The 13,663-nt window shown below is 40.8% G+C and overlaps 1 protein-coding gene across 2 annotated transcripts in view; it reads left to right on the top strand.

Annotated features, from left to right (window-relative positions):
- Positions 1-13,663, top strand: part of LOC106909087 (epidermal growth factor receptor substrate 15-like 1) — a 161,602-nt gene that overhangs the window by 21,866 nt on the left and 126,073 nt on the right. For both annotated transcript variants that reach the window (XM_088005198.1, XM_088005197.1), the window contains exons 8-9: positions 1,017-1,076; positions 1,740-1,982. In XM_088005198.1, coding sequence (XP_087861324.1) covers positions 1,017-1,076; positions 1,740-1,982 — 303 coding nt within the window. The remainder of the gene's footprint in view (positions 1-1,016; positions 1,077-1,739; positions 1,983-13,663) is intronic.

Genomic DNA, 13,663 nt, shown 5'->3' with positions numbered 1-13,663 from the left:
GAGAACCACTTGGTTAAGCTGTCACCATTCTGATTGCTCACCTCTAAGTGTTGGGAACTGGGGTTTTGGCTCTTTGTGGAGATTTTCTATTTGCCTGCTGCTTCCCTCGTCATCCACTAAATGGTGCCTAGAGGCTGCATTTACCTGGAGGCCGTGCCTGCTGTCCAGATTCAGCGCACCTGTGAGCAATCACCTTGTCTTCTAGGAGCATATGAGGAGCGGGCTGTCAGCACTTCAACACCTCAGTTTTTGCCGGTTATGGTACTCTGAGCCCCTCTTAGTCTGCTCTCTGAGTTTTCTAAGATTATCTTGAGTGATAATTTCCTGTTGCATCTCACTCAGTTGTTTCCTCGTGGCACCTTGGATTCAACCCACTGTGTAGCCCAAGTTCCTGGCTTTCTGGTTTCCCCTCGTGATGCGTAGATCTTACCTACTGGTTGCCCAAGTCCCTCTCCATCTCAGCTGTAGAATCATTGACAGTTCCTGGTTTCTCGGCTGGCTATTGGGACTGCTCCTTGCATCTTCCATCTCCCTCCAAAGAATTCTCCCTAAAGATCAATCACACTGGAACTTGGATTATCTCAAGAACCCCCTGCAAAGAGATCACAACCCCCAACCCCAGAGACCAGAGTACTTCTCCCCCTGGTGGAAACTAACCACTTCATCAAGTAAGGTAATTCCAGTTCCTCATAATTCAACTTATCCAACTTGCCATCAATTTCAACATCTCTCTCTCCTATTGTCTTCAGAGTTCAGATGACCTCAGCTTCCCATCCACAGGACAAGAATCGCACAATCTCTTATTTCATCGTTGTTGAAATAAACTTTTATTTGATTTCCTTTTCTCCTGATTGTGTTCTGTATGTGGGCTAAAAGACGTGAACCCAACATGACGGAAAGTCTCTTTTTTTAATTTTATTTATTTATTTTTTTAAACATTTTTACAGTGTTGCTTTCAACAGATTTTAATCCCGGGCCTGACTGTCTCTCTCCTCCTGTTTATTTCACATCATTAGGTTTGGGATTTGAGTGACATTGATAAAGATGGCCATCTGGACAAGGACGAGTTTGCAGTGGTGAGTTTTATTGATGTCCTTGTTAACTTGCAAACAGTAATTATGATAGGAACGATGGCGGCAAGGGTAGTAGGAGTTTGTCCCTCAATCAGTGAGTTGCTGGTTCGATTTCTGTTCTCCTGTCGTTGTGTCCTTGGTCAAAACACTTCATGCACCTGGCCTTTCTGGGGGTCAGAAGGGCCAATGGCACAAAATAGCTTCTGTCAGACTGCAACAGGGCAGCTGTGGCTACTATTAAGTAGCTTGCCATCATCAGTGTGTGAATGTGCCCTTTGAGATCTTTTTGATATAAAAAGGGCATTATAAATAAAATCGATGTTTCATGTTTCTTCAGAACTTTTAGAAGGGGGAAACGGCGGAGTGAGTAAAAATGGCCGGTATGTCCTCCAGCAGTCATATCTGTGACACAATGACTACAGAGCCAGTTCAGGATAACCCAAGCTACTCTAACAATAAGCTTTATCAAAAAGTAGCAAAGTGTTTAATCCCAGTTAAGGTAATCAGAGTGTCTGTGGTCTTATATACAGACATTTTGACAGCTCTAAAGGTTTTTTGATACTTGTGCCTATGTGTAGATTTGACACATTTTCTGATGTCTGTGGAGCATTTGCTGTTTCAGAAAAGCTCTTTATGCAACTATTAAAGCAGATTATGTTCTTTCAGGCCATGCACCTTGTGTATCGGGCCTTAGAGAAGGAGCCGATTCCCGCACTCCTCCCCTCTGCCCTCATCCCTCCATCAAAGAGGAAGAAGAGCCTCTGCTCAGTGCCAGGTCCTGTTCCTGGACTACCAGCCAGCCCCCCTCCACTAAAAGACTCACTACATTCCACACCCTCCCATGGCAGCATGACATCACTCAACAGCACCGGCAGCCTGTCACCCAAACACACTCTCAAGTCAGGACCGGTAATAAACTCTCTCACACTAATGTACTAATACTAGGCACCATAGCAAGTAAATGTACATCAAGTTTTGTGACATACTTGACTGAACAAAGAAACAAAAACTTTTGTGCATTATATAGAAGACCATGTTGTGTTGCATTATGTCTTTCAGTGAAGATTGTAAACGAGAGCAAATTAAGCCCATTACAGAATAAAAGCAAGCAGATGGTATTTTATTATTTATTACGCTACATTTTTTTAAGTGCAAATTGAAGACTGTCTGTAAAAGGTGCCGTACAACAAATCCAACTATGCCTCCATCATGCTATTGAAATCTCAGTTTGTCTGTTGTATAAAGCTATGCAGCCTTAAGTAAAAAATGCCACTGAGTTGTTTGTGGAACTACAGTGATCCCTCGCTATAATGCGGTTCACCTTTCACGGTCTCGCTGCTTCGCGGATTTTTTTTGTGCAGGTTTTTTCACAGTGCATTGTGTTCTGCGTCCTGATTGGCTGAAATATACGTATTACAGATTAACCATTCAGGAGATGGAAATTGAAACTTTGAATGCCTGCTGAAAAAAACTGTGGCCGGAGGCTCTGCCGTAGATACAGCTGAGAATCTCGCAAAGCAACTTGGAGGAGACGCTTTAATGACATGACACAGTAATGCCGTGATTGATGCACATCTGCTGATCTCAAAACAGGTTTTGTTCTTTGTTGTCAATGTAGAGTATTTAATTATGTTGTGTAATAGTTGTAAAAAAATAAAGGTAACTACTTCGCGGATTTCACTTATCGTGGGTTATTTTCGGAACGCAACCCCCCCCCCCCCCGGAAAAACGAGGGATCACTGTATATTGCCTGGAACTACCTTGGTCAAACTTCCAGAAATGAATTGCAACAAACAATCTGTCAAATGGATCGGAAAGTGCAATTAAGAATGCTAAATGTAATGTAAAATAAATAATAACCGAGAAAGAGGGAGAATTAATACTTCTTCAAACATTGCAAATTACAGAAACAAAAATCCTCTTCTGGACCATGATATAAAAAACATCCACCCATTTCTATAAATTGTATTTATTTACTGTATTCGCGATTAAATAATTTTAAATGAAATAAAAATAATAATAGCTGTTGATGTGTGAGCAGAGCATTATGCCATGAAGGATTAAGGCAACTGCCTTAATCCTTCATGGCATAATGTACCCAGTACTAGCAAGATTAACCTAATAAAGCGGCTGGTGAGTGTATTACTGGCATAATAATCAACTTATTGATTATAAGTTGATTGTTATCAACTTATAATAATAAGTTGTCTTTGCCGCAGCTAGACAGGCAGCAGCCAGTGTTAGATTTTCAAAGTAAAGTAAAAATTAATGTTTCATGACATTTAAATTTATTTAAAACTCTGATTATGGTTAGTAAAAGTGCACAAAGGACTTTTACTACTGTATATTTATGTATACATATATTTGCCACTATTGTATATTTATGTATACATAAATATAAAAGGTATATTTATTAGTGATTGCTGTGGTAAGAGGAGAAAACTATAAATATATCGCTGCACTTGACTTTACTGCATGGCTAGCTGCTAGCTCGCTGTTACTGTCTTACTCTGCAATTGTGGAGTCATAATGTCTGGGATCATGAGCGCCCCCTGCCTTGAGGCAAAGAACTGTCTTCCTCACCTTGAATCTGTTCTGCTCGCTACAGCTCGCTGCTGCATCACTGGCTTCGCTTCCAAGCATTGAATGGGAAACTGCAAACATTTAGCGATTTTGAAGATAAAATCATCAGAATTGGTTAAGTTAAATGAAAAATAGGTACTTTTTAGTACAAACCACAGGGTGAAAATAGCAATATAAATTATTTTATCATTATATATTATTTTTCCACAATGACAGGTGCCTCCCCTGACCACACGTCACTGGGATGCAGGTAATGTTAGCTAAATGATGACTAGCTAATATCAACACAGCACCTTAAGCTTAACAAGTAGCCTCTAGGCTACTGACAATGTTGTCTATGTTCAGCTACTTCAATTCATTTTGTCGCCAAAATAAGTCGATCACTCCAAACTCCCCCCACCACTCACACACATCAGTCAACCAGGTAGCCTCTCCATTTTGGTAATCCACAGTGGGGGCCCAGGAGAAAAAGTTTGGGAACCACTGCACTACAAGATGATCAGTTACGAAATCACCAGTGACAATCTTAGATCGGCCAATGTTCTAAGATTATCGTAAGGGGAAAATTGGGGCAAAAAATTGTGTAGTGTGAACTATTGCATTAGGTAGTCGGATGTGCCCATCTTCTCTATTTAAGTCTAGTGATTACCGAAGCGCAATACAGCATACAGACTTCATAATCTGCACTCTTTTGGTTGAATGCAGTATTTATTTCCACTTTTGTTTTATGTTGCTTAGTTTTTATTAAAGTACGTTTTTTGTTAATGGAGACTGAGAATCCATTTTATTTTTGTTTTGGGTTGTTTTGTTTATTTAGTTTATCAGTTCCAGTGTTATGTGTTCTTTTGAAAATAAAGTGTATCTATCTATGGCAGGAAATTGCATGCATTTTTAGTCATTTCCATTAAATCAGTGTCAAAAGGTCATGAAACAATATTATCGTTTATCGCAATAATTTTTTAGACAATTATAATCGCTCAGCAAAATTTGTTATCGTGACAGGCCTATTTCCAACAGTTATTCAAAATGTCTGACCAGTCTTCAATGTGAATTTGGTGGCTCCCTTGTTGCTCATTATACATTTTGGATGTTAATTTATTAACAGAGGTTGATTGATACGATTTTAGAAAAATATTTAATATACCAACAAATGTCCTGGCTGGTTCATTTTTATTTGTTTTTTCTAAATAGTGCTGGATTTGTAAATAACGAAAAAAATCTGTGTTATCAAGACCATACTTTTGCTTAATGTCTTGAAAGGTCCTCGGGCAGCCTTTATGATATAAATTATTATATTTTACCAAGCCCTTTTCAATCCAGTTTTTAAAAGTATTATCTGTTTTATTTGGAGTATAGTGTTGATCATATGCTATCCATCTAATTGGTAAACAGGACTTTATTTTCTTTTACTAATTTTGACCAGATCTTAAGTGCTGTTTCTGAACATGGATTGAGATCTTTAAGGTCTTTTATTAAGTCTATATTTCCAATTGCTGCTTGCAAGGGGACACCATTGTTTGTACATTCAATCTCCTTTCATTTTGCTGTGTAGGAGGAGTCACACATCTCCACCAGTGGATTTATTTGCTTTGCTTTGTAATAGTTACTCATGTTTGGGAGTGAAAGGCCTCTTTTATTTTTACTCAGCTGTAAAGTTTAAAATCTAGTGCTTGGCTGTTTCCCTTGCCACATAAATCTTGAAATCAGTTTGTTGATTTCTTGGAACATAGATTTGGCTGGTTCTGCTGGTAGTGTCTGAAAAAAGTATAGTAGTTTTGGCAACATCATCATTTTGATAGCTTCTACTCTTTGCATGAGGCCCAGATAGGGCAATAGGCTCCATCATTTTTTATTTTAGTCATTAATGGGTCATAATTTGCTGAGACAACATTACTTGGGTCTTTAGGAATGGTCACTCCCAAGTATACAATTGAATTCATGTCCCAATTTATTTTGAAGTCTTCATTGTCAATATTGTCGGGTGAATATTTGAATGCCAAGACCTGAGATTTGTGGGAGTTCAGTTTGTAACTTTAAAATTGCCAGGTAGATTAAAATATCATCCACAAATGGCACTAATTTTTGTTCAATATGGTTTATCTTTATGCCATGTATTTTGATTTTTTGCCTAATCCATTGTGCTAAAGATTCAATAAATATGGCGAATAGTAATGGGGACATGGAACATCCTTGTCTGCACCCTTGCTCAATTTTTATTTCTTCTGATAACGCCCTATTAATCCGAATCTTACCTGTAGGCTTATTGTACAGTTCCTGAATTATTTTTATAAATTTATTGGAAAAGTTTAATTATGACAAGACTCTGAATAAGAATAAAAAGTGTTCTACAGTGTTGAATGCTTTTTGTGCATCTAGGCCCAGTATAATTGCTTGTTCATCTGTCTTCTTCATGTGGTTGATCACGTTTAGGGTTCTTCTAATATTGTCTCTGGTTCGTCTGTTCTTTATGAACCCTCTCTGGTCTAAATTTATTATATCTGGGAGGATATGCTCTAATCTTTTGGCTAATATGAATGGAAAGATTTTATAATCTTGATTAAGTAGACTTATTGGGCGGTAGTTTGAACAATTTAGTTTGTCTTTACCTTCTTTTGGGATAACTGTTATCATTGTTTCCCTCCAGGAGGGTTGAATTTGTCCCCTATTTAGAACTCAGTTAAATGTTCTCAAAAGAACAGGAGAAAGTTCTTTTAAATAGATCTTATACCAATCAGCATTGAATCCATCTGGTCCTGGTGATTTGTTAAGTTTTTATTTATTGCTTTTTCAATTTCTTGGGTTGATATATTTTTGGTCAGAACTTCATTTTGTTCACTTGACACTGTGGGCAGCAGCAATTTTTTCAGTAGTGAGCACTAGCCTCATCCATTCCTTCTTGTTCTTTTAGAGCATACAATTTTTGGTATTTTTTGAAGCACTTTCTTATTTCTATACCTTTATAGGTAACTTTTTCAGTTATTGATTCTCTAATTTTGTAAATAGTTCCTTTCTCCTGTTTCTTAAGTCTTTATGCTAAAACTTTTGATGACTTTGGGCTTGTTTCATAGTAACTCTGTCTTAAGAATAAAAGTTTCTTCTCTATACTGGGCTGTAATTCTTGATTAATTTAATCTCTGGTTTGTTTTATTTTCTGTAAAGTTTTTAGATCTACTTTGTTTTTATTTTTTCCCCTCTATTCAGCCAGTTCATGTTCCAAATTATAAAATTTTTCTTACTTAGTTTTTATTTTACAAGGGACAATATTGCAATTATTTTTCCTCTCAAGGCAGCTTTACAGGCATCCCATAATATTACCGGGGAGACTTCTCCATTGTCGTCCTGCATATATGTCTGAATTTCTTGCCTTAACTCTTCTTTAATTTTGCCCTTGAGTATGCTAGAGTTAAGTCTCTATAGAAACAGGGTTTTTGTTATGTTAACATTTACTTTTATATGAAGAGGACAATGATCCGAGAGATCCATTAGCCCAGTATGACATTTTTCTACTTGGCCTAAATCCTTGTTATACATGAAAAAGTAATCTATTCTTAATATGAGTGGTGAGGTGCTGAGTAGAATGTATAGTCCCTCTTTCTGGGGTCGAGTTCACGCCAAACGTCACTCATCCCCAGGTCTTTGATCATCTTCCTGATCTTCTTATCTATGCTGCAATTAACTCTGGGTTGTTTAGGTCTCTTCAGAAGTGTTACATTTAATCTTACATTAAAGTCTCTGCCAGACTACTATGCCACGTGATTTAGTTATCATCATATTAAAGATATGTTTATAAAATGTCCACTCTGAACCTGGTGGGACATACACGTTGACAAAGGTAATTTCTTGTCCCTCGAGTCTGCCTGCTATTATATTATATCTACCAACTTTGTCTTAATATTCATGGATCATCTCAAATGTGACCCTGTGGGATATTAAGGTTGCCACCCCCCTTCTACAACCTGATTTATATGATGCACCAAATACCCGATTAAAGCCCAATCTTTTAAGTTTACTATGCTCTACCTCTGAGAGATGAGTTTCCTGGAGGAATACTACCTCTGCCTTTTCTTTTTTCATTTTTCCTAATATTTTGGCCCTTTTTATTGGGTTAAGAACTCCTTTTACATTGTAGATTGTATTTCTTAGTGGTGATAATGAAGTCGTGGGTTGTATATCGCTGAATATTCAGAACAAGTAAAATAAGTGACATCCTGAAGCTACTCAAACAAAGAACAACTGTGAACAATCCAAACATTTTAGCTTTGTAAATCAAGCTAACACACGTCCATTTAAAGACTCCCTTTCCACTGGTCTTATTAACCACCTTGTCAGGGACCAGGCAGTACAAAACGCAGAACACAGGTAGTTGAATTCAAAAAAGGTGGGTTTTATTTACCCAAAAATATGAACAAAATTTAACATAACAATTAAACAGGCATGCCAATAAAAGAGGTCAACATAAATTACTAGACGAAAACATAACTGACAAAACAATAAACTGACCTAACTGAAATGACACAGAAGGGGATTTAAATACAGGTTTAGCTAAACCATGTGGACACAATAGGGGAAAACAAAATGGCTGCCACCTAACAATTAACACAAACAATAAAATAAACCCAAAAACATCCCCCCCCAGCATGACACAGGTGGTTCAGTCCAATGAGGCCATCAGCTGTACTTTAGGAACCTCGGCCCTTTCCCACGCCTTTTATCCACCAGGAAGGGGAGCCAAACACCCAGGTAACTCAAACAAAGAAAACAATATTAATACAACATAATTAAATTTCGACCTTGCATTGTTAATACGTGTGCACTCCATATAAACATTGGAAGGTGGAAAAAAATATAAAGAATACTTAAACTTACAAAACAAACTAAAGTGAAAAGTAACTATTAATGAAATGTGGATCTCACCCTGTGTGGCTTGCCATCACACACCCCCCCTCTTCAGGACTCTCGCTGATGCAGCGAGAGAGATAGTCAGCCGTGATGTTCTCCTTTCCTGGTATGTGGCGTACAGTGAACTGGAACGGTTGTAGAGCCAAGTACAAACGGGTAATTCGCCCATTCGTATCCTTCATCTTTTTAAGCCACTGCAGTGCTTTATGATCCGTCTCCAGTGTGAAGTCTCTTCCCAACAGGTAGTAACGGAAGGAGTCTAGAGCCCACTTAATGGCCAACATCTCCTTTTCCACTGTGGAATAGCGAACCTCAGCCGGAAACAATTTCCGGCTGATGTATGCCACTGGACGACGGCCTCCCGTTGTTTCCTGAAGGAGAACAGCTCCCAGACCCTTATCTGAAGCATCAGTCTGTAATATAAACTCTTCTTCAAAGTTAGGACTGTACAATACAGGTTGCTTACTCAATGACTGCTGGATGTCATAAAATGCCGCCACTCCCTCCTCGGTCCACTGCATATTATTGGGAGAGCGGGTTCCCGTCATGTCTGTGAGCAGAGCTGCCCTGCTGGAAAACTGGGGAATAAAACGACGGTAAAACCCAGCCATGCCCAAGAAAGATCTTAGTTGCTTCCTTGTTTGGGGCAGTGGGCATAATTCCAGTGCCTTCACTTTATTAATTTGTGGCCTGATAACGCCTTTCCAATGACATTCCCAAGGTATTCTGTCTCAGCAGCAGCAATGGTGCATTTTGATGCATTCACAATCAACCCTGCTGATTGAAGAGAACCCAGGACAAGGCGTAGATGTTCCAGATGTTCCTCCCAGGTAGCACTGTGAATGACAATATCATCCAAGTAAGCAGCAGCAAAATCAGAGCAGTTATGCAACACTTGATCCATTAGCCGTTGGAAAGTGGCTGGAGCTCCATGTAACCCAAATGGTAAGACTGTAAAATGAAACAGGCCCCATGGAGTCCTGAAGGCAGTGTACTCTCTGGAGCATTTAGTGAGTGGGACCTGCCAGTAGCCCTTACACAGATCCACCGTAGTCAAGTAGCTTGCTTTTCCCAGACGTTCGAGCAGATCATCAATTCTGGGTGTTGGATAGGAGTCAAACAAAGATAGAATTTAGGTATCTGAAATCAATACAGAACCTAGTGCTTCCATCCTTCTTAGGCACCAACACCACCGGATTACACCATTCACTTTTAGATGTTTCAATGATCTTTAATCGTAGCATCATGTCAACTTCAGTCTTTAATGAAGACAACAGGCGTTCTGGGATTCTATAGCTTAATCGCCTTGCAGTAGCACCTTGTCGTACTACAATGTCATGTTCCACCACACTTGTTCTTCCTGGGTTCTGTTGAAACACTGCAGAGTTACAGAGTTCTCTCACCTGTTGCTGCTTGTCCTGGGGTAGATGGCCAAGATCCAAATCTAGAGAGGCAGAAGGTGGCAAATATTGCTCCTCCACTTCATCCTCTTCCGCCACCCTCCGTATAAGCAGTGCATCTGCCTTGTGTTCAACCCGCTGCACCCACTCTTTTAGCAGATTTATATGCAAAACCCTGCTGGGCCGCAACTGTCCTGGGGTGGATACTTCATATGTGGCTGGCCCAATCTTCCTCACAACTTCATACGGCCCCTGCCACTTAGCCAACAGTTTGCTGTTATCACTGGGAAGAAGTACCAGTACTTTCTGTCCTGGATCAAATGAGCGGTGCCGAGCAACTTTATCATACCATGTCTTCTGCTGCTGCTGAGCCTTCGACATGTGTGATTGGGCCAGCTCGCTCATTTTTTCCAAGCGCTCTCTCATCTGAATAACATAAGACAGAATGTTATTGGGTCCTGCCCTAGTCTTCTCCCCCTCCCAGATCTCTCTTAGCAGAGAGAGAGGACCACGAACATCATAGCCATACAATCACTCAAAGGGAGAGAAACCAGTGGAGGCTTGGGGCACTTCCCTATAGGCAAAAAGAAGATACGGCAGCCACTGATCCCAATCTGTACCCTGGTCATTGACAAACTTTCTGAGCATTTGCTTCAGGGTCTGATTAAAGCGTTCTGTTAGCCCATCAGTTTGAGGATGGTATGGGGAAGTCCTCAGGCTCCGGATACCCAACAGTTGATATACTTGTTTCAATAGAGTAGACATAAAATTTGTTCCTTGATCTGTTAATATTTCCCGAGGAAACCCAACCCTTGCAAATAACTGCACCAGGCAAGATGCAATGGGTCTGGCCTTTATAGATTTTAAAGGAAACACTTCAGGGTATTTTGTTGCATAATCTGTTACAACAAGCATGTAACGATTACCTGCTGTACTCCTCTCCACAGGCCCCACAATGTCCATTCCCAGACGCTCAAAAGGGACACCGATGACTGGGAGGGGCTGGAGTGGAGCTCTGGGAGGAATTTTAGCGGAGGTCATCTGACACTCTGGACAACTCTTGCAAAACTGAGCTACATCTTTGCTTAGACCAGGCCAGTAAAATTGGTGTTTTATGCGAGCTGTGGTTTTGTGCTTACCCAGGTGGCCAGCCCAGGGAATCGAATGCCCCAAGGTGATGATGGCACTTCTCACCTGTTGGGGAACCACTAGCTGCCTAACCCTAACACCTTAATGGTGTTATAGTTTGTGAGCAATTTTGAGGGAAAACCAGTGCAACTCCGTGGTTGCGAAGGGCCCTCTAGTGGTGTTACCTGGTTATAGCATTCCATTTTCTAGGAGGTGCGGTCCCCGACTCCAAATAACATCACGAGAGAAGAAGTAGCAATAATAAAAACAAAGCCAAACAAAAAAAAGGGATATGTTTGATCCATCTGCTCCTATGATTGTGCTTGTTCTCTTCTAAGCTCGTCCACTTTCTTCTTATATCCCTCTGGTGTTCCATTCCGTGGATGATCCTTGTCTGTCCTTCCTGACTTGGTCCACATCATGCTCTTGATCTTGTCAACCCACGTCGTAGATGGCTGGATAACGGTGATTTGGAAGCCTCTGTTCATCATGTCTTTTGTTGCTTCAGGTGCAGAGTTGTAGACTCATATGTTGTTCTCGTAGAGTACCCTCAACTTGGCCGGGAACGGGATCTGGAATTTGGTCTTTTTTTCTCTGAGGACCCGCTTCACTTCAAGGTACTCGTGTCGCCCTTTTAACCCTTGTATGTGCAAGGACTGAGGCAAACGTAGAGGACTGTGGCAAATGATACAAGTTTTACATGTGTGGGGTCGGTTGGACCCCATTTGTAGACACAAGGGTTAACACGTCTGGAGCATAATCATGATCCACTATGACTGTTTTTCCCAGCCAGCATGAAGCCTTTCTGTTGCCAGGCTCATTTTAGTATTTCGTCTTTGACCTTAGATGTGGTAAACTTAACGTACTTAACAAACGTAGGGGGGGAGGGGCTTCAGGCTTCAGGTGGAGCTCTGGGTCCCAGAGAGTGGTGAGCTCTTTCAATGCTCAGGTCGAGTGATGTCGGAATGTCCAATTTTTCTCGGAGTAGATCAATGAAGGCTGAGATAGATAGTGAGCTGTCATTGGAGCCCTCTGCAATGCCGTGGAGCCTTATGTTTTCCCGTCTCGATCTCCCCTCGAGCTCCACTAGCTTGACCTCGAACTCGTCCTGCGCTTTACTTAGCTTCATAGCCACCTCTTTGACCTGCTGAATCCTGTTCTCCGCTTCCAAGATGCGCATTTCTGCTTCGTCCACTCTTCTGTTTATGTTCTTTATTTCCTCTTTAACCTCTTGGAACCCCTCACCATTTTCTCAATGTGATTCTCTTATCTCTTGGAGAATAGTTTGTAGATTAGCTGTCTCGTTAACTATATCATTAGCTGCTAGTGATGCTTCCGAGTCCGAGAGGTTAGCCATACCTTATTTGTTGGTTTCTTCTTCTCATAACAACAACTGTCGAGACAGCAGAGTACTCTTTGATTTGGACTTTGGCATTTTGACTCACTTTTAAGTTTATCCACCCGGTTAAGCTGTCGCCATCTTGCTTGCTCACCTGGAAGTCCCATTTTCAGTCTAGTTTGGTTTATTCTTTAGTTACCTGTTGTTGCGCAGCACCCCCCACCCCTTCTCTCTCTCTCTCTACTTCCCCTTCTGAGAGGAGGGAGATGTTGCTCCCAGCTCTCCGTCTAACAGGTCCGAGAGGCCTCTAACTCCGGAGTATTACTACAGATGAGAATATAGAGGACATTCTGTTTAAGCTGGGCGCGAGAAAGACTAGCCTGGCTTCCAACGACCTTTGCCTCCAGCCACCCTTTTTCACCCTGTGAATTAGCCAGATTGAGCAGCCCGGAATCAGCTAGTTTCACAGAGCACACCTGTTAACGGTCGCTCTTTCCCTTTATTACAACTTGCACTTGTTACTGAACCAGGTAGGTTTTAGTGACTCGGACGAGTCCCAAGGGTGTTGTTTTAGTTTTGGGCCAAAAGCAACCTATAAAACATTTACCACTTTTTCCTCCCAGAATCAAACTTCATAGCTATTTTACAACCATCAAAGAACTTTAAGGTGACTCATTAACTGAATGTCCACAACATCTTTTAGATTTTCTTAATGCTAAGTATTTTATTAGTAAGGCAATTTTGCAAGGGTCAGTACAGCTTAAATCAGTAACAGAAATAATCAAATAAGTAAAATCAATAATCTAGTCTATCTTTCCCTAATGCTGACACTGTGAACTAAAACAGGTAAACTTTGAGAGAGACTGATGGAGTTTGGCATTTTGAACCCCAGAACTGGCCTGATGATGGAAAAGGTGTTGCAGCAGCAGGAGGCTCCCAGTACAGGAAGAGTACTGAGTCAGAGCGGCAGATCTCGGGCCTCAGGGTGACTTCCTTCTTGTCTTGCAGCTCTGTAGCTCCTTTCTCTTCGTCTCACGATCTTTCTGGTCCTTCGAGATGTAGATGAGCTGGTCTCATGGAAGGAACACACCAGTTCTTCCTCTTTGCCTTTGTTCTTTGCCTTTGTCTTTATCTTCATCTTTGCCTTGGTCTTTGTCTTTGGGGTCTCGAACCCAGCTGATGAGAGAAATACAATTTGAAGCCACATGTTGCGGGGCTAACGGGTTGGTCCCCATGTGCAG

This window comes from Poecilia mexicana, unplaced genomic scaffold (genome assembly GCF_051168715.1).
Source record: "Poecilia mexicana isolate PSO_F unplaced genomic scaffold, ASM5116871v1 scaffold_4, whole genome shotgun sequence".
In the NCBI taxonomy this organism is placed as follows: domain Eukaryota; kingdom Metazoa; phylum Chordata; class Actinopteri; order Cyprinodontiformes; family Poeciliidae; genus Poecilia; species Poecilia mexicana.
Note: the sequence above shows the minus strand (reverse complement) of the source record. Positions and strands in the feature narration are given on the sequence as shown.